General features: G+C 35.0%; 1 protein-coding gene across 10 annotated transcripts in view; it reads right to left on the bottom strand.

Moving 5' to 3' along the window:
* LOC125679020 (endophilin-B1-like) overlaps positions 1-19,097 on the bottom strand; it is a 34,283-nt gene extending 15,186 nt beyond the window's left edge. For 3 of the 10 annotated variants that reach the window (XM_048917901.2, XM_056156538.1, XM_048917903.2), the window contains exons 1-5: positions 18,974-19,091; positions 15,435-15,576; positions 15,013-15,141; positions 8,621-8,754; positions 3,051-3,140 (exon numbers count right to left, since the gene is read on the bottom strand). In XM_048917901.2, the coding sequence (XP_048773858.2) occupies positions 3,051-3,140; positions 8,621-8,754; positions 15,013-15,141; positions 15,435-15,576; positions 18,974-19,051 (573 nt within the window). In that variant the 5' untranslated portion in view covers positions 19,052-19,091. Of the gene's footprint in view, positions 1-290; positions 318-688; positions 731-3,026; positions 3,141-8,620; positions 8,755-15,012; positions 15,142-15,434; positions 15,577-18,973 lie in introns of all 10 variants that reach the window. The other 7 variants (XM_056156535.1, XM_056156539.1, XM_048917897.2 and 4 more) reach the window with 7 other exon arrangements.
* Positions 19,098-19,217: the final 120 nt, after the last annotated feature.

Genomic DNA, 19,217 nt, shown 5'->3' with positions numbered 1-19,217 from the left:
AAACATTGGGACATAATCCTAGCTAATACTGATGCAGTTGGAAACATCTCAAGAAGAAATATGAATTTTGTATAATAAACAACTTATTGCATGACTTTTTAAGGAATACGAAGATTTATTCACTTTGGAAAAAATCATATTCATCTACAACAATGTAAAGGGAATCATTCTATTGAATGAATAAACCCTCATGTTTCCCATTTATCATTTTTTAGATTTAAAATCCTCCGCTGTGCTGATGAAAATTATCTAATCACATTACAAAACGCATAAAAAAAAATGACAATTACAAGATGAAACCTGACCGGGTTTTCTTCCTGGAAGCATTAACAAACATACACAATATTTAATAGTAAGAACCAATATCAATTCATTTGTCCAATTTTTCCAAATCACAAACTGAGCTAAAGAAACATTTGTTTGGAGTTATGCACAATATGATTTGCTTAACCTAAAAGCTATTTTTGAAAAAAAGAAAAAAAAAAACTGTTCACCAACACATGCCACTTTAATACTTTGAAAAAAGAAAGAAAAAACAAAAAACAAAACAGATATAGTCCCATAACATGGTCAAAGAAAGATAACTCTGGACAAAATTTAGCAACAAAAGTAGAGAATTTTTTTTCTTCTGCAACAGAAAACAAAATCCACTGACAATATAAAACAATACACAACAGCAAAGACTGACCTCGACCATCATCAACACATTCTGAGGGGAACTCTGAGCGGACTGCAACATTACAAACACCAAGTTAACCATGATCAAGTCATTCTATGTCATATAAACATTACAAACACCAAGATAACCATGATCAAGTCATTCTTTGTCATATCATAAACATTATAAACACCAAGTTAACAATGATCAAGTCATTCTATGTCATATAATTTTAACATTACAAACACCAAGTTAACCATGATCAAGTCATTCTATGTCATATCATAAACATTACAAACACTGAGTTAACCATGATCAAGTCATTCTATGTCATATAAACATTACAAACACCGAGTTAACCATGATCAAGTCATTCTATGTCATATAACATTACAAACACTGAGTTAACCACGATCAAGTCATTCTATGTCATATAAACACAGAGTTAACGACGCTCAAGTCATTCAATGTCATATCATAAACACTACAAACACAGAGTTAACTATGCTCAAGTCATTCAATGTCATATCATAAACATTACAAACACAGAGTTAACCATGATCAAGTCATTCAATGTCGTATCAAAAAAATTACAAACACCGAGTTAGCCATGATCGAATCATTCTATGTCGTATCACGTAAAGACTCGGTTATAGTCATGCTCAGTTGACATGTTCATGAACAATACTTTTATAATAATGCATATAATCTTATACATTATTCTGTTTAGCAATACTTCTTACTAGCTATTTCATGTATCATTCTAGAAACAAACAGAATTCTGTACAAGTTTTAAGTACTTCCTTGCTACATATGCAATGCATGCTAAATCTTTATATATATACTTCATGCTTGGATGATATGCTTTTCTAATTTAGATATATTAATATTTTGACCTCTTCAAAAGGCTACAATTGTACAATATCATTTGATGTACATCATTCATTGTGTGATATATTGAATTTGTCAAATGGTTTAGTCTGCATACCAATTGGTGTAGCCAGTGTACTACATTCTATAGCCAGTGTATCACATGATTTTGCAAGTGTATCACATGATTTTGCCAGTGTATCACATGATTTTGCCAGTGTATCACAGGGTTTTGCCAGTGTTTCACATGGTGTACCTTATTGTAATACGGTTTAGTAAAAGTGTCTTCTAAGATATATGGGTACCGAATATTAAGAATCTATGTCTTGTAACTGCAGAAAATGTGACAGAAATGTCTGCTGGGAACACAAGTTAGACATCTATTTATCATACAGAGGCCATTTACAGCTGTACAAACTTTCTTATTATGAATGCTAGGTAAGAGAAAAATGCTGCATACTGAAAATAAAAAACCGTGGTCATTGTGCAAACATTAGATTGTGATGTAAATAGTCTGGTCAAGAAACACAAGCAGAGTAGACAGAACTGACATCAATTCAACTTACTAACCAAATAGTCAAATTATAATGCCAATAAACTTCTAAAAAAAATACCATATGTTAGACTTTAACAAGGTTTTAACAAGCTTAACAATTCTAATTTGCATTTTAAATTCCTTTCTCTTTTGAAATTTTCTGACAAAGCACTAATTAAGTTTCATTGATTTAATGAAAAATATCAATACTGTACATAGCTGCAGATCAGGGAAAATACTGCGTCTGTTGCCATGTTTTCCCTGAGAGCTGCAGATCTGCAGTTATAATGTACAATGTATATATAATTACATATTCTAGACTCTCCTGAGTAAATTTTAAGATGCCAAAAACAATCTACATCGACATGATGTTACAAATGTTTCAATATTTTCATATAATTGATCCCCAGATACAGTTAATTCAGTTTAACAAAACTATCTGTGTGGGCTGCGACAAACTGTGTCACATCCCACTTTAACAAGCCACACTTGGATTTGAACTGTAAAATTTTGAACTGCCAGTCATACTCATCACTCTAGGACATGTTCTTAACATATTATAATGTACATAATGCAGCATTCATCAAATGGAATTCTGGGAAACATTTGCAAGCAGCATGTAGTTTGGTTTTTTGTTTTGTTTATTTTTTTTGTTTTTAATGTCTGTAAATGACATCACACAATTTCCTCCTAAATATAATTACCTCATTTAAATGGCTAATCATCTTACATCTCAGATCACGAAAACTCAATTAAATGCATTCATAGTGTTGGAATAACGTGAAATATTGGAATGTGTTTGTATTAAAATAAAGGAATCATTTTCTCTGATAACTGTAGCTAGGACCAGCAACCTGTAACATTTACCTGTGGTTGTGATGTGAACCTGTAACATTTACCTGTGGTTGTGATGTGAACCTGTAACATTTACCTGTGGTTGTGATGTGAACCTGTAACATTTACCTGTGGTTGTGATGTCACATTTACCTGTGGTTGTGATGTAGATTTCGCTTTACGAAGTCGATTTTTGGAGGCATCCAGGTCTAATCTTTTTGTTTCCAGAATTTTTTTTTCTTTCTGTTACAAAAAAATTTCAAGTTTTAGTAACAAACAATGAGCAACAATTATTCAAGCTTAATTCTAAATTAAAAAAAATAAAAATTGTCAACAAGTGACCAGCTACTTCATTGGTTACTGGAAGGTCCTGTATATTGAATACATAAATAAATACTTGGAAAAGAGAATAAAACTGCACATTTTTGCAGTTAGTATTTCAGCACTATTAATTCCCATAGATCACCTTAATGTTTAAACACTCGAGAAAAGAATAAAACTGCACATTTTTGCTGATACATATGTATTATTCAAGCACTATTAATTCTCATAGATTTAGGCCTATGCTCGGCACTTATGACCATAGAGCAGGAAGGGATCTTTATCGTGTCACACCTGCTGTAACACGGGACATCGGGTTTTTTTTTGCCTCATCTAAAGGACCGCCCCATTTAGTCGCCTCTTATGACAAGTAAGGGGTACTGAGGACCTATTCTAACTCGGATCTCGACGGGGTTTTAATATCAGATGTAAACAACATATGACAACATTAAGTTCTATGTCCCCTCATATCTTTTCACATTACTCTCCTTTGTGTTTAAGACACAATTACCGACAATAATCTAACGATCCATCTTGCGGATTCCCTACTCATGCTTAGAAGTTCTGTTAAAATGGAAAGCAGTTTCTACATGAACTCGAAGAACTTAAGATAAATCCGAAATCCATTGACATCCGTCACTTTCAATCAAGTCATAGACATTACGTATCAAGTTTCCATTTATCATTTTCTTCCGCACCTCCCTTCCTTGTCCTCTATAGAGGGCCTACCATCTGTAAGTCTTTGTACCATTGGTACAAAGCGTGTTCAACAAACTGCAGGTTCAAAACCGGAACCATCACGAATTTGTCTGGCCTATGACCACTGTCACGACATTTCTTTGAGCACTGAACACAAATATGCTGCTCGGTCCATTCACTTGACGCGATTTTTTACTGCCGTTTTGGAAGGGGACATTGCAGAAATTTTTCCATCTGTATTTCAAATCCGATGTCACAATTTAAATCCCAAAATTACCGAACAATAAAAGAACACTGTTATGAAAACTGTAACCCGCAAAACATATGAAATGGATGAGTAAAACTAACCTGCAAACCATAGGAAATGAATGAGTAAAACTGTAACCTGCAAACCATAGGAAATGAATGAGTAAAACTGTAACCCGCAAACCATAGGAAATGAATGAGTAAAACTGTAACCCGCAAACCATAGGAAATGAATGAGTAAAACTGTAACCCGCAAACCATAGGAAATAGATGAGTAAAACTGTAACCCGCAAACCATAGGAAATGAATGAGTAAAACTGTTACCCACAAACCATAGGAAATAGATGAGTAAAATTGTAACCTGCAAACCATAGGAAATGAATGAGTAAAACTAGCTGTAACCCGCAAACCATAGGAAATGGATGAGTAAAACTGTTACCCACAAACCATAGGAAATAGATGAGTAAAACTGTAACCCGCAAACCATAGGAAATGAATGAGTAAAACTAGCTGTAACCCGCAAACCATACGAAATGGATGAGTAAAACTGTTACCCACAAACCATAGGAAATAGATGAGTAAAACTGTAACCCGAAAACCATAGGAAATAGATGAGTAAAACTGTAACCCGCAAACCATAGGAAATGAATGAGTAAAACTTTGGAAAAAGTAGGTTTGTATTTTGGAAAAGTTCTCCGTGATCCATATATGTTTCTACCAAATTCCTTTGATATTTGACATCATTATCAGTAGATATTGCACGTGTCTGTGTAATTTTGAATGGCCCTCGTAAGGTATGATGGAAAGACTAAGCTTCTAATGACTGCACTTGATTGAAAAATCTGGCGAGTAACCAGTTACTGTTGAAATGATCAATTGGACAAGAAACTAAGAACAATGTTGTTGACAGGCTGTATTTCACTGAATTCTAAAGAATTGTTCAAAATAATTTTGTTTCGTGTAATGAAGTTTATATCTTGCTACAGTAAAACACATTTATAATGAACCTCCAAGGCCAGCAATACTTCGTTATATCCAATTAAATTCTCGTTATTTTCCTCTCATTGAGAATTGAATATCAATTTGCTACAAGTATAAATACATTATAAGCGAGTTTGTTATAAGAATATATTATTGTACAGAAAAAGTATAAATATAAAATTTACCAGGACCAAGCATCCAATTGCAATGCATCAATATCTAAACTACAACAAAAAGTGTCATATTGTGAGCCTTTTTAGACAAACTATTTAAAATTTCTGAATTTTTTTTTTCCAAAATAAAAGACTTTTAAAAATTTCCCCTACATATCTTTGAATACCGGATAATTCAGTGTACTATTTGATGTCTTGATTAGGGAACAGCTGGTGAGATTCCGAAACAATCAATCTGAGAGATAATGGAGCTGGGTTTACTGAGACCTGTCAAAAGGAATGTCCTTATTGATTGGTGAGCACACTGGAGTCCTGTATCATCAAAAGGAATGTCCAATGGATTGCACTCTGTCAATATTTGATCTACATTATCTCCTGGTCATCAGATCATCACTGCACACGTGTAAAGCAGCATGGTGAGGGTTAATTCTACCTCAATCACAGAAGAAATAATAAGCTTTGTTATCAACATTCATTAGTTCATCATTCAGATTATAGCTGGGTTGTTTTGTTCCTGTAAACAGTGCACACTCTAAATCTACAATGGCAGATCCAGGATTTCCAAGAAGGTCAAGCAATAGCCAAAATATTCATCCATTTTGGGTGACAAATGTGGAGTTTTACTCACATTAATTCTAAATTTGTGGTGGAAACCCCCACCCCCCCACCCCCATCCACCACTGAACTATGTTGGCTACATATATATCTAATAGCCATCAAGTGTCAGAATGACACATATGCCCTCAACAGCAAACATGTAACATATAATAGCCAATGAATCGTCAATTGATACAAAAGTTGTGTTTAGTTTGATAACTGTCATATCCACAGCTGGTATGTTGTAAAAGTCTAAAAAATAAAAACAATTCCCCCCCCCCTTTAAGAAAAACACCTTAATTCCATGAAGTTTTCTAAGTTTACAGAAAGATAACTCTGGAATGTCTGTATTCGTTGAGGATGTAAATTCGTGGGTGAGGGGTATACCCACGAATTTCATGAAAATTGAGCCACCACGAATTCTAATGATTCCACAGTAATTCCATGAAGTTCTCTAGGTTTACAGTTATGACCATATCCTTAAGTATAATTCCACAAGATTTCAATTCATATACAAATATAAAAAAAAACCTATTTCTATAATTTATATCTGCAAGCACAGCAAAACCAGAGGCTCTCAAGGGCTTAAATTTGAACAACACCTAGCTTTGAATAACACCAGCAAATCAAAAGCCTGGTGGGGAAAATATTGAAATTCTGATCAACTGACAGTTAAGGGAACTTTTGTATGCAGTAAGCTAATAGCAGATGAAGACAATCTTAATGTATTTGTTTACAGAAGCCGACAGACAAATCCCAAGTGATGGTAACAGCTCACACAGAATACAAGAGATTTTATGTCCCTGCGGCATCTATTTTATTTTGTTTTTAAAAGTGAGGGACAAATTTCTTCACCACAATTGGTGCAAATGATTTTGAAGAACTTTGGTGTACTGAATTCTTTTTTTTACTAGCAAACTGAATAAAAGAAAACATCCGACTGATTTACTGGCAGACAACATAGAGGATTTTCTGTTTAATGTATCAACTGTTCAATAAAGATTAAAACATATCTGTAGATCGATACCTCACAAAATGCCCCTGAGTGACAGATCAGTGTGCTAATGAACTCATATTCGATTTTGTATCCTCAGCATAGTCCACTCAACAAAGGTCCTATATACTGCCCCCTAGTGGCAGATATTCTGCCCAATTTAACATCCAAGGCAGATTTCCTGATTAATTTTAGGGTAATGATTTTATTTAATTACATCTTGGGTCCTAAATGAACGAAAACAATGTTAATATACTCCCCCACCCCAACAAGGAAAGTCAGGCATTTGGACATTTTATGTTTCAGCTCCATGTTCTTCCTCTTTAATCCCCTCTAAATGATCTATATCTGAAGTCAGTAAAATAAAACATTTCTCTATCAAGCTTCTACATATCTCTCAACAAGATTGTTCTTCTCCTATCTCTGTCACTTTAACCTTGTCTAACTGACCTTTGCTGATATGGATCATAACTAAACGTTGGTTCTAAAACACCCACTCTATAAAGTGACAACCTAAAATATGTTTCTTTATCTAATAGATATAATAGATTTTCTTTTTAATTTAAACAATACTTTATTCAATTCTGAATGGGATTGGGCAGCAGGATACACCTATGTCAACCCTCTCCCTATCACATATCTCTGACCTTGACCTTGTCCAGGTGACCTTGTTGAGAATCATAGCCCACCCTCTAGTCATAAAAAATTTGTAAACAAGTCCTATAATCTATATCTGCATACACACCAAAACTAGAGGCTCTAGCTATGAATAACATACAACACTATTAATAAAATTAAAGTTAATTCATGTCCTTGACCTTGTCCAATGATTCAAGGTCATGGCACATCATCTGTCATTGGCAATCAATGTGTCACGTATGGCTTTCTAAGCCCTGACATGAACTTGGAGAAATGCAGACAAATTGAACATTACTCTTAAATACCCCTCCCCCTTTGAATTTTACTTGCAGAGTATCAAGAGAAACATCAAACAGTGCATATGTTTGTCTACATTTTACCCTTGAAAATTATGTTGTGCAAAGTGCAACTCTCGAAAGGATTGCTCTGTGCGTTTTCTCAATTTCATGACCATCAAAACCAATTTAATACAATCTAAACAAAACAAAAAATATTTCAATTAACCCAAAACAATTTCCATCTTTACTTAACATACCTACACTCTCCTAAAAGTAATTAAAATAAAGAAAAAAAATCCATGAAACCCACATAAGACTTCCCATTAACACGGAGTCTGTATCAAAGTGTCCTATGTATCGTGACCATAGTTCAATTCTGATCAGGATGACCACTGCATTAAGTTTGTTACTGTCTACCGAAATTTGTAACCGACTGTCTATAGAAATTTGTTACTGTCTACAGATATTTGTTACTAACTGTCTACAGAAATTTGTTGCGGTGTTCAAATCCATAGACAGTGAAGGGAAAGTCAAGCCTTCTATAAACTTTAACAACTTGACTTTCTGTAGACAGTCAGTAACAAACATAATGTTTTGTTTTGTCAGGGACCAATATGTTTAATATGTGAATATGTATAAGAAAGACAAACAATTTAAATGATGTTCTGCATGCTATGTTGCCATCAAATTTTGCTACTCGCCATCTAAAGAAATTTAGATTGCAATCCCTGACATGTTTTATCCAATGACAAAGCGTCGTTCTAGTCAGCGGTGAAAACAAAAGCAGCGACTGACCTGTATAGTTTTCATGTCCCCCTCTAGAAAGTTGTGGAGGGGCTGTAAGAAATTGTTGCTTGTTGCTTGAATGAATTCCCTTTCTGAATTCCCTATCCTCAGCTGGGCCTGTCCACATTTCACTAGTGCATTACCTGTCAAATAAAAAACACTTGTGCCCTAATTCTGTATAACATGTAACAGTATTATTCATTGATTCAACTCCTTCAAGTGCACTTAGACCGGTCAAGGTAGCTCAGTGTTAGAGCGTTCGCTTCGTAACCGGGAGATCGTGAGTTCGAGCCCTGCTCATGCCATGGCTGTGTCAAACCTAAGACATTAAAATAGGTAGTGATTGCTCCTTTGCCAAACACTCGGCATTTAGAAGTGAGAATCACGGATCTTTTGGATATGACCTTAAAAACAGAGGTTCCGTGTTGTGGCAGGCATTGGCATGATAAAGAACCCTCACTGCTACAGCCCTGAGTGCTAAGCATATGTCTAAATTTGTGGTTCTTCACCTACAGTTGGCAACATCTCAATATAAGTGACAAATTCTCGACGGGGCGTTAAAAAAAACATCCAATCAAACATTCAATCAATCAATCATGTGTCCTTGGCCATCTGTAACAATACAATTCATTGTCCTTGGCCATTTGTTGTATACTAGAATATTATTTTCATTTGTGAGAAATCTATCTTAAAAAATAAAAAAAAATCTCTTTTATTCATAAATTACTAATTCAAAGATTTACATTCTTCAGGGTGAAGCAACAATGATTTCATATTCCCAAGAATTTACATAGAAATTCATCAATTAATAAATATAAAGAATCTATACAGTATCTCTCTCTCTCTTTCTTTCTCTTTCTCTCTTTCCATAATTTACAGTTACTACATTTTTATAATAAATATCATGACCATATATCAAGTATATACCTTAATACTACATACACTATATATATCCTACCTGCATTTCACGTAACCTCTCAGTGTAACCTTGACCTTTGTGATTTGGACAAAGTGAGTGCACAGCATTAAGGAGGTGTGCTACACCAGAGAAATTTGATATGGATGAAAAGTAGAGGATACAACAATATTTTGAAATTGAAAACTTTCAAATTTTATTTAGTCAAAAAAAATGCAGTTTTGATAGAAAGCAATCTGGAAAAAATTTAAAACCCCTGCTGGACTCAAACACACGATCTACAGTTCAGCAGTCGACGTGCTAACCTTCTGAGCTACTCATTTAGGCGATGATGTTTTAAATGAATAGACAAACATTGCTGATATTTATATTTTCATCCTTGTTTTAAAAGGATGTCAGCTATTATGACGGTGTAGAGTACCTCCTTAAGGATGAATTCTATTCACATTTACTCTCATAAACTCTTGGCCTATTGTATAATTAACAATTGGGATTTTTTTTCCAAAAGGCTGGACTCAATTTATTGATACTGATTGATAAATCACCTCAAAGCTAATGTCATTAGTGATCGATGTTCGGGATACTTCTAGACTCTACATTCCCAGCAAAGAAAAACCTAAGTAAACAATGTTTTGAATGATAATCAAGCATCAATTGAGGCACTACTAGTATAGCAGTAACTGAAGAATCTTGTATTTTACAAATAGATACTTTCCATTTGTAGTACATTATAAATTTTTAACCTGTGCTTATTTCTGTAAAACTATGATAGAGCTTTTCGTGGGCTGAATCTAAGTAGCCTGAAATATCACGTGACATAAACAATTTTATGAGGAGAGTTATGCATCTCAAACCTTTGACTAGTAAACATGACATTTATTGGACACGGCGAGATGTATATTGCATGCCTAGCCCTAACCTTTACTTGCGGACATTTATATTCTCTTGACAGAATAAAATTGGGTGTCACGGTTCTTGTTTCTGTGTCAAGGTCAGATCACAGTCAATTTTTTTTATGCCAGAGGTCATTGAAATATAAATTTTATAAAACAAATTGAATCATGATCGTAGCACGGAATCATAAAATTTAAAATGCATGTTTACTATGTACAACATCACAAATACATGTATGTGTATTTCTTGCTATATTCTTTCAGATGGCAAAAAATCACCATTTGGGTTCAGAAAGTATAGACAGCATGCATTGACCATGATCAAATTAAGATACATTAATCATATTGTTGTGATGCAATAATTATGAACATAGGTTTGGTTGTCAATTATGCTGCCCATGCTTTATGTTAATAGACATCAGCAATAGCTAGAGTACATCTTAATTTTGTGTCACAAAATGACTGAATTTCAGAAAAATAATAGAAGTTTAAAATTCGGGGCCTAGTAAATATTTTTCAAAAACAATAAAGAATCAATGGACATAACAAATGTTTAAGGTACGCTAAAATTACCCCCATAAGAAATGATACTTACCCAGTAATTTAAAATTCCTATCTTAAAAGTGTGTTCAGTTGCTATCTCATCAAAAATCAAACACCAACTGTTAACTTACATGACTTTAAGTTGATAAAACAACTAACTTTATATCACAACAAAATAGCGAATTAAATTACAACTCAAAACCTTGCGACCTCAAACAGAGTTATAACAAAAGCTGTACAAGGTAGGGCATATCCCCTCACAATGAGTGTCTACAAGCTTTTTCTATGAAGTCCTGTAGTGACCTTGACCTTTGACCTTTAGACTCCAAAATCAATAGAGTTTTTGCTCTCTTGATAACAACACTACATCCGAAGTATGAAATCAATGGAGCAAAATATGTGGCCTGTGGAGTGTCTACAAGCTCAGTGTTACACACACACATACCCACACAAAAACAGACCCACACACAAATGAATTGCGAGGGGATAATATGACAAAGCTTACAACAATCAGGGTTGAACTTCCCTACCCATTCTTTTTCCTTATGGAGACTTGATATTTATTTAATATGTAGAAAATGTAGCTGCTTCAATTTAACAGAAAAAGATGCAGAGATCTCTCATTTCATTGAATATTATGCATTGAATTTACAGAAACAAAATTGTTTATTGAGTACGGTGATCTGCTCCTTGTTCGTTATATCACCAGTTTATATAGAAACTAACAGGAAACAGTGCAGTGACCGGTGGGATGGGATTTATAATCTACACATAAAGCGTGGAATACTGTCATAATTTTCTTTGAATGATACAAATATTCAGATGTCATCCATCATTCATATTGATTTTACTGACTCACAAATACAATACACATTTCAAATGAGTATTTCTGTCTCACAGGGATATTACTTATGTGTGAAATGCTTAGGATATTGAGTTGTAGCTGACAGTATATATATGAAATTAATGTAATAAACTGATGCAGTCTAGACACATCATATGCAAAGAATATTTCATGAAAAAAATGACACCCATATTCTTATCACATTACTTTTAAACATTACTAAACATACAATAGACAATGAACAAGGGAAGAAGAAATTCTCCTTAAAACAATGGATGGTCTATTGTTCTCTTACAGGATTTACTATTTTTTACACAGAAATAAAAGAGATTCCTTTGACAAGCATACCACTTAAATGACTCCTTTATGAGGATGTTGTTCAGACAGACTGCAGTTTCATCCCAAACTAGAGTTTCTCTCACACAAAACACAAATGTAACAGAGACTGGTTCAGGCCATGTAACTGATACTACCACAATGTCCCCAACTCTCGCGGAGTGACAGCACCTGTGAGGCGAAGTTCTGGGGGGCAATCACTCTCACCCACCAGAGATTACCCGGGTCCCCAATGTAGGCACCATTTTGTAACAGAAACTGGCTCTGTTGAGGATCGAACCCTGAACCTCAGACTAGGGCTGAAACGATTCACCGAAATATCGATACTGTTCAATATAAACGCTCAATTCAATATTCGATTCATTGCCTCGATTTTCGGTTCGATACGTTTATTATAAACGGGTTCAGTAAAATACATCAGTCTCGGCCAGCAAATATTATTTCTACCTGCATGAGGGACAAAATAGCGGCAAATAATGTTCAAACTGTTGTTTGCCTTGAGGTTGACGAAAATAATAATAAACTATATCAATTTGAACTACAGTGAACAGGCATCTCACCGTTTGGCAGTTTTGCTTTCAAAATTCTGATTTTGAATCTTGATAATTAATTTTTTCTTCAATGTTATTATTGGTTTCTTCTGTAAATTGTATTGTACTACAATATTGAATCACGGCATAAGTATTGCAATATGTATCGTGTTGTGAAGGAGGCGTATCGTTTCAGACCCACCTCAGTGAGACACGACAGTCCAGTCCTCTACTGATGAGCTACAGGGTTAACTCATTAGCCAGATTTAGTAGGAAGGCCATGTATCTGACACTACCACACTAACACTTCTGACACTCCCACACTAACACTTCTGACACTCCCACACTAACACTTCTGACACTTCCACACTAACAATACCACACTAACACTTCTAACACTACCACACTAACACTTCTGACACTACCACACTAACACTACCACACTAACACTTCTAACACTACCACACTAATACTTCTAACACTACCACACTAACACTTCTGACACTACCACACTAACATTTCTAACACTACCACACTAATACTTCTAACACTACCACACTAATACTTCTGACACTACCACACTAACACTTCTAACACTACCACACTAATACTTCTAACACTACCACACTAATACTTCTGACACTACCACACTAACACTTCTAACAATACCACACTAATACTTCTGACACTACCACACTAACACTTCTAACAATACCACACTAATACTTCTGACACTACCACACTAACACTTCTAACAATACCACACTAACAATACCACACTAACAATACCACACTAACACTTCTAACAATACCACACTAACACTTCTAACACTACCACACTAATACTTCTGACACTACCACACTAACACTGCCACACTAACAATACCACACTAACACTTCTAACACTACCACACTAATACTTCTGACACTACCACACTAACAATACCACACTAACAATACCACACTAACACTTCTAACACTACCACACTAATACTTCTGACACTACCACACTAACAATACCACACTAACAATACCACACTAACACTTCTAACACTACCACACTAATACTTCTGACACTACCACACTAACAATACCACACTAACAATACCACACTAACACTTCTAACACTACCGCACTAACACTACCACACTAACACTTCTAACACTACCACACTAATACTTCTGACACTACCACACTAACAATACCACACTAACAATACCACACTAACACTTCTAACACTACCACACTAACACTTCTGACACTACCACACTAACAATACCACACTAACAATACCACACTAACACTTCTAACACTACCACACTAATACTTCTGACACTACCACACTAACAATACCACACTAACAATACCACACTAACACTTCTGACACTACCACACTAACACTTCTAACACTACCACACTAACACTTCTGACACTACCACACTAACAATACCACACTAACAATACCACACTAACACTTCTAACACTACCACACTAATACTTCTGACACTACCACACTAATACTTCTGACACTACCACACTAACACTTCTAACACTACCACACTAATACTTCTGACACTACCACACTAACACTTCTAACACTACCACACTAACACTTCTGACACTACCACACTAACACTACCACACTAACACTTCTGACACTACCACACTAACACTTCTAACACTACCACACTAATACTTCTGACACTACCACACTAACAATACCACACTAACAATACCACACTAACACTTCTGACACTACCACACTAACACTACCACACTAACACTTCTGACACTACCACACTAACACTTCTAACACTACCACACTAACACTTCTGACACTTCCACACTAACACTACCACACTAACACTTCCACACTAAGACTACCACACTAACACTTCTGACACTACCATACTAACACTTCTGACACTACCACACTAACACTACCACACTAACACTTCTGACACTACCACACTAACACTACCACACTAACACTTCTGACACTACCACACTAACACTTCTGACACTACCACACTAACACTACCACTTCTGACACTACCACACTAACACTACCACACTAACACTTCTGACACTACCACACTAACACTTCTGACACTACCACACTAACACTACCACACTAACACTTCTGACACTTCCACACTAACACTACCACACTAACACTTCTGACACTACCACACTAACACTTCTGACACTACCACACTAACACTTCTGACACTACCACACTAACACTTCTCATTCGGTTTGGGTTTCAGTCAGTTAGTGGCAGCGTTCACATACAGTTAGTTACTGGCAGTATCCACACACTGCTCTAATGAACTTACCATAGGTTGTGCCTGGGCCAAAGTCATTGCCACCATCTACCAACATCTGCCCCAAGACTTCATGATGGTTCACACGATCCCTCTTCTTTTTGTCTAACTTCTCGTACACAAAGTCTTCCATTCGTATATCTAGAAGAGAAAAAATGATCTCATATAACACTGACAAACAGTCAAGATATAATCTTCATTTAAGCAGAAAGTTTGTGTGATTTTGAGGGAAAAGAGGGGGGAGGGAGATTTGTGAACCACTGACAAAAATTTGCTCTAGCTCTTTTGAAACTTTGGTAAATAGATATGTATAGGTACCATTTGATTGTTTATTATGTTGGTACCAAACCATTGCTTTCACCATTTTGATTAGGATTCACAAATGATTTTGCCGACCGAGTCCATCAACTCCATAAATGGTCAATCCAACTTACTTGGGTTGGGTTGAAGAACACTTTCTGTCTGTTTCAGGATTTTTTCTGTCCATACTTTGGTCTTATCAGCTCTCTGGAGAAGGTTTTCAAAGTGTGCGTCAAGCTCCGTTTTCTCTGCGGATCCTAGCTTTTCCTCTGTGAACTACAAGGACCACAAATCAATAGAAATATGACGAGATTAATCACCGGTCAAATGAATACCTTTCATCAATATCTTTGGAGCATTCCAGTGGTTTCTCGTTATCGTGAACCTTTCCACTAGTCCTTCACACAAGTTCTGATCTTGCATACAGTACATATATAATCTTTTTATCCTTTAATTGCCAGTCATCTTGGAAAATGTGTGGCCATAAAACAAATCCAATACATTGTATCTTAAAAGGACTACAGGAAAGACATGTGCCGGATAAAAAAGGACACCAAATTACAAATATCAGACCAATCAAACCGTAATATTTCAGGTACTGAATTAGTTTTCATCCAGGAAATTAATCATTATTATCAATAACAAGAAAATGAACTTCATGTGTAAATCTGCTTCAATTATTTTCAGTTTCAGAACACTATAATCTTGAGGTCTTATGACATTCGCCAAGTGACTGAATATTACCCAAAGGCGTGTATCTCTGTACTGGATGACATCAGCAAATGAGTCATGCACTGTTATTCTGCACATCCATGAATGCTTAAACCTGCCATGCCTTGAGACATCTATTTTCCAATGACAATATATGTACTATGGAATTTTCCATTTTAATTCAGAATTTTAAATTAAATTTTCAATCAATTATTTAATTATTGTTACAGTTTCCATGGTACTATTCCGATATTAAAGTTTAAAATACAACTATTTGAGCATTGATGATTTATTACTCGCAACATCATTTTATTTAACATCAACATGGTGAAGAAGATAAATAATTCAAATTGATTGGAGAATTGGACTAATTGTGCAATAACCAATTACAATGTGTATCAAAACACCTAATTATCTAATTAGAGACAAGAGAAACTGCAATAGTTAATGTTATAAGGAAACATCCCTAGACATGCTAGAAGCTGCAGCACATCCATCTCTTTCTGCAAAACAAGTGAAAGTTTTGTCACAGGTACCATTCATTGTACCAGTATCAATTCTGATTCTAAATTTCCACAACAATACAGTTTTTGTAACCAGCTGTCCTTGTAACCATGCATGTTTATGGATCAAAACCAAGCAACCAATTTAAGTTTCATCCTCCAGCCTCCCTCCCTTTCCCCTTTCATCAAATTCAACCTAATGGATTTTAGATACAAGAAGAAAATACTGTTTAAATTTTCTTCAAAAAATTCTTTTAAAATATGTCTTAAACTAGCCCTCTGACAGTGTCTGAAGTGATATCCTAGCTACTCCACTGTCAAAGTAGTCTTGAAAAATTTCATGGGTGTTGGTTGCATACTATGTGACACTTTTTTCTGCTAGGATTGCAAATAATGTCATGGGAACATTCAACCTTTATTAATCAAAATTTCCATGCAATTGTGAAATTATGTAAGTTATGTAACCCCAATAATTCACATAAATCTACACTGCACAAGGCATTCAAAGACCCCGAGAGTTTAATGAGACAAAGGGCTTATGATATTGGTCTATGTATTCTTCTACAAACCAAATTACCAGTTCTTGTGAAATTAAATTGCTATTGCATGATACTGGACTTGAGAAATTTAGAGAAGCACACTGATGTTTTATAAGCTCCACACCGTAATATCTGAAGGTTAATTATTACTGATTCAATCAACAGAATGCAAAGGAAATGTTTTAGTTGTAACAGATGAAAAAGACATCAGTCTGACATTTTAATAAGAACCATTATTATGTCTCCAATTTCCTGTGATCACTAATCAAAAATTGAAGTCTATATTTGTAGTACAGTAGGCCTGACAAAATCAGCAACACTGAACAGTGGCAGAAAACAAACCAAGCCCCAGTCAAAGAGGAGATATTAAAGCAAAGATGGAGGTGGATAGGGCACACTCTACGCAAGCCACATACTAACATTACAAGGCAAGCACTATCCTGGAACCCCCAAGGAAAGTGCAAGAGGGGTAAGCCAAGAAACACCTGGTGGGGAGACCTGGAGGCCGACACCAAAACAATAGGAAAAACATGGAAAGAAGTGGGACAAATTGTGCAGGATAGAGGGGCCTGGAGAAATCTTGTGGGCGGCCTATGCTCCAAAAAGGGTAGTAGGCATAAGTAAGTAGTATAGGTTTACCAAATAAATAGGACTTCACAAATGCTTTCTCACAGTAACTAATCATGAAGGGTCTCTTGTTCATCTGCTTGAATCAAATCATAAATTAGAGCTACCCAAAATCAACATAGGATATTTATATGGGACTTTCCTTGATGCCATTTACAACTGTCATTCCAATCTTAAAATGGAGGCTACCTTCTAAATATCAAACCAATTTCAGTCAATAATAATTATATGATGAAATCATGATACTGAAAGACAGAGTTCAAAATTAGGAAATACTTGCTACATGCAACCAAAATGACTTTTAGCTATTGTTTCACATTAAAATTTGTATGCTCACAAAAAAATAATTGATAACTGCACTTTTGGTTTTTCACTATCATTCTTTTTTGAATTTTCAAATAAAAAAAATCTTATGCAAAATAACCTAAAGATAATGCTAAGTTAGCAGCCATCAGCAAGCTCTGGTCTAATCTTGGATGTTACATGTCAGAGCTCGAAATTAACAAATGCCCGTCAGTCCGTAACTGGTTGAAAGTCTGGCGGACTGATTGACATTTGTTTAAGTCAATCCGATGGGACTACTTAATTTTCTAAAACATCTTACATCATTTTGGAAAACCTAGTTATCGAATTGTAAATTCTCCATAGATAACACATGAACTCGGTTAGTAAATATAAATCTCACATTTAGTGTAAAAATGTCTGAGGCATATTGAGTTCAATTCCATTTTTTTAAAATTTTAATGACATTAAAGAAATACATTAATTATTTTTTTAAAAATCTGGTGGACTGATAATTTTTTCTGCGGAGCAGTTGAAATTATACTTTATCAGTCCGGCTGGACTAGTTTCAATTCCTGCATGTTAAGTGATATACACGTTTTCTATATTGAGAGTATGAAAATGTATTACAATACAGGCTGGTAATGTTATGATGATTTCCCGTTGTTTATATGTAATACTACACAACATAACCTTATAAAGACACAGATGACATAAGACTGAAGAAAGCATGTACAGTACATTAAATTAATAGTGTAATTGCTTGTATCCCCTATATTTTTAAACTATTTTATGTATCATTCGACTCAGAAAAATAAATACAAAAAACAGAAATGTAATATCAAAGCGACAGTTTTATGCTTCAAACTTCACCATGTATGATTAAAAGACTCGTGAATAAAAAGAAAGTCACAAGTGAATTTAGCTCAGGGGCGTGAGAAATTTACCAAAACCTAAGCAAAATACTGGGTCGAATGGAAGCAAGACTTTTACATACATATTGTTTATTACCTGTACTGCCCGATTAAAAACCGTAGATGCGTCTGACACGAATTTCTTCATCTTGAATAGCCCTGTATTTCCATCCATAATATGATCGATTAGGCTGACAGACAAATACTTCCGGTTATTTCGCAGCAAATAATTATTGTCATGATATAGATAAAAGGTACACGATTATTAAATAGTAAAGTGTATTATACACTTTCTCTAAATCAACTATTTTACATCAATAACCAATTTTATTAATATTTTA

The sequence above is a fragment of the Ostrea edulis genome, chromosome 2 (genome assembly GCF_947568905.1).
Source record: "Ostrea edulis chromosome 2, xbOstEdul1.1, whole genome shotgun sequence".
NCBI classification, from domain to species: Eukaryota; Metazoa; Mollusca; class Bivalvia; order Ostreida; family Ostreidae; genus Ostrea; species Ostrea edulis.
This window is presented reverse-complemented; position numbering and strand designations above follow the sequence as displayed.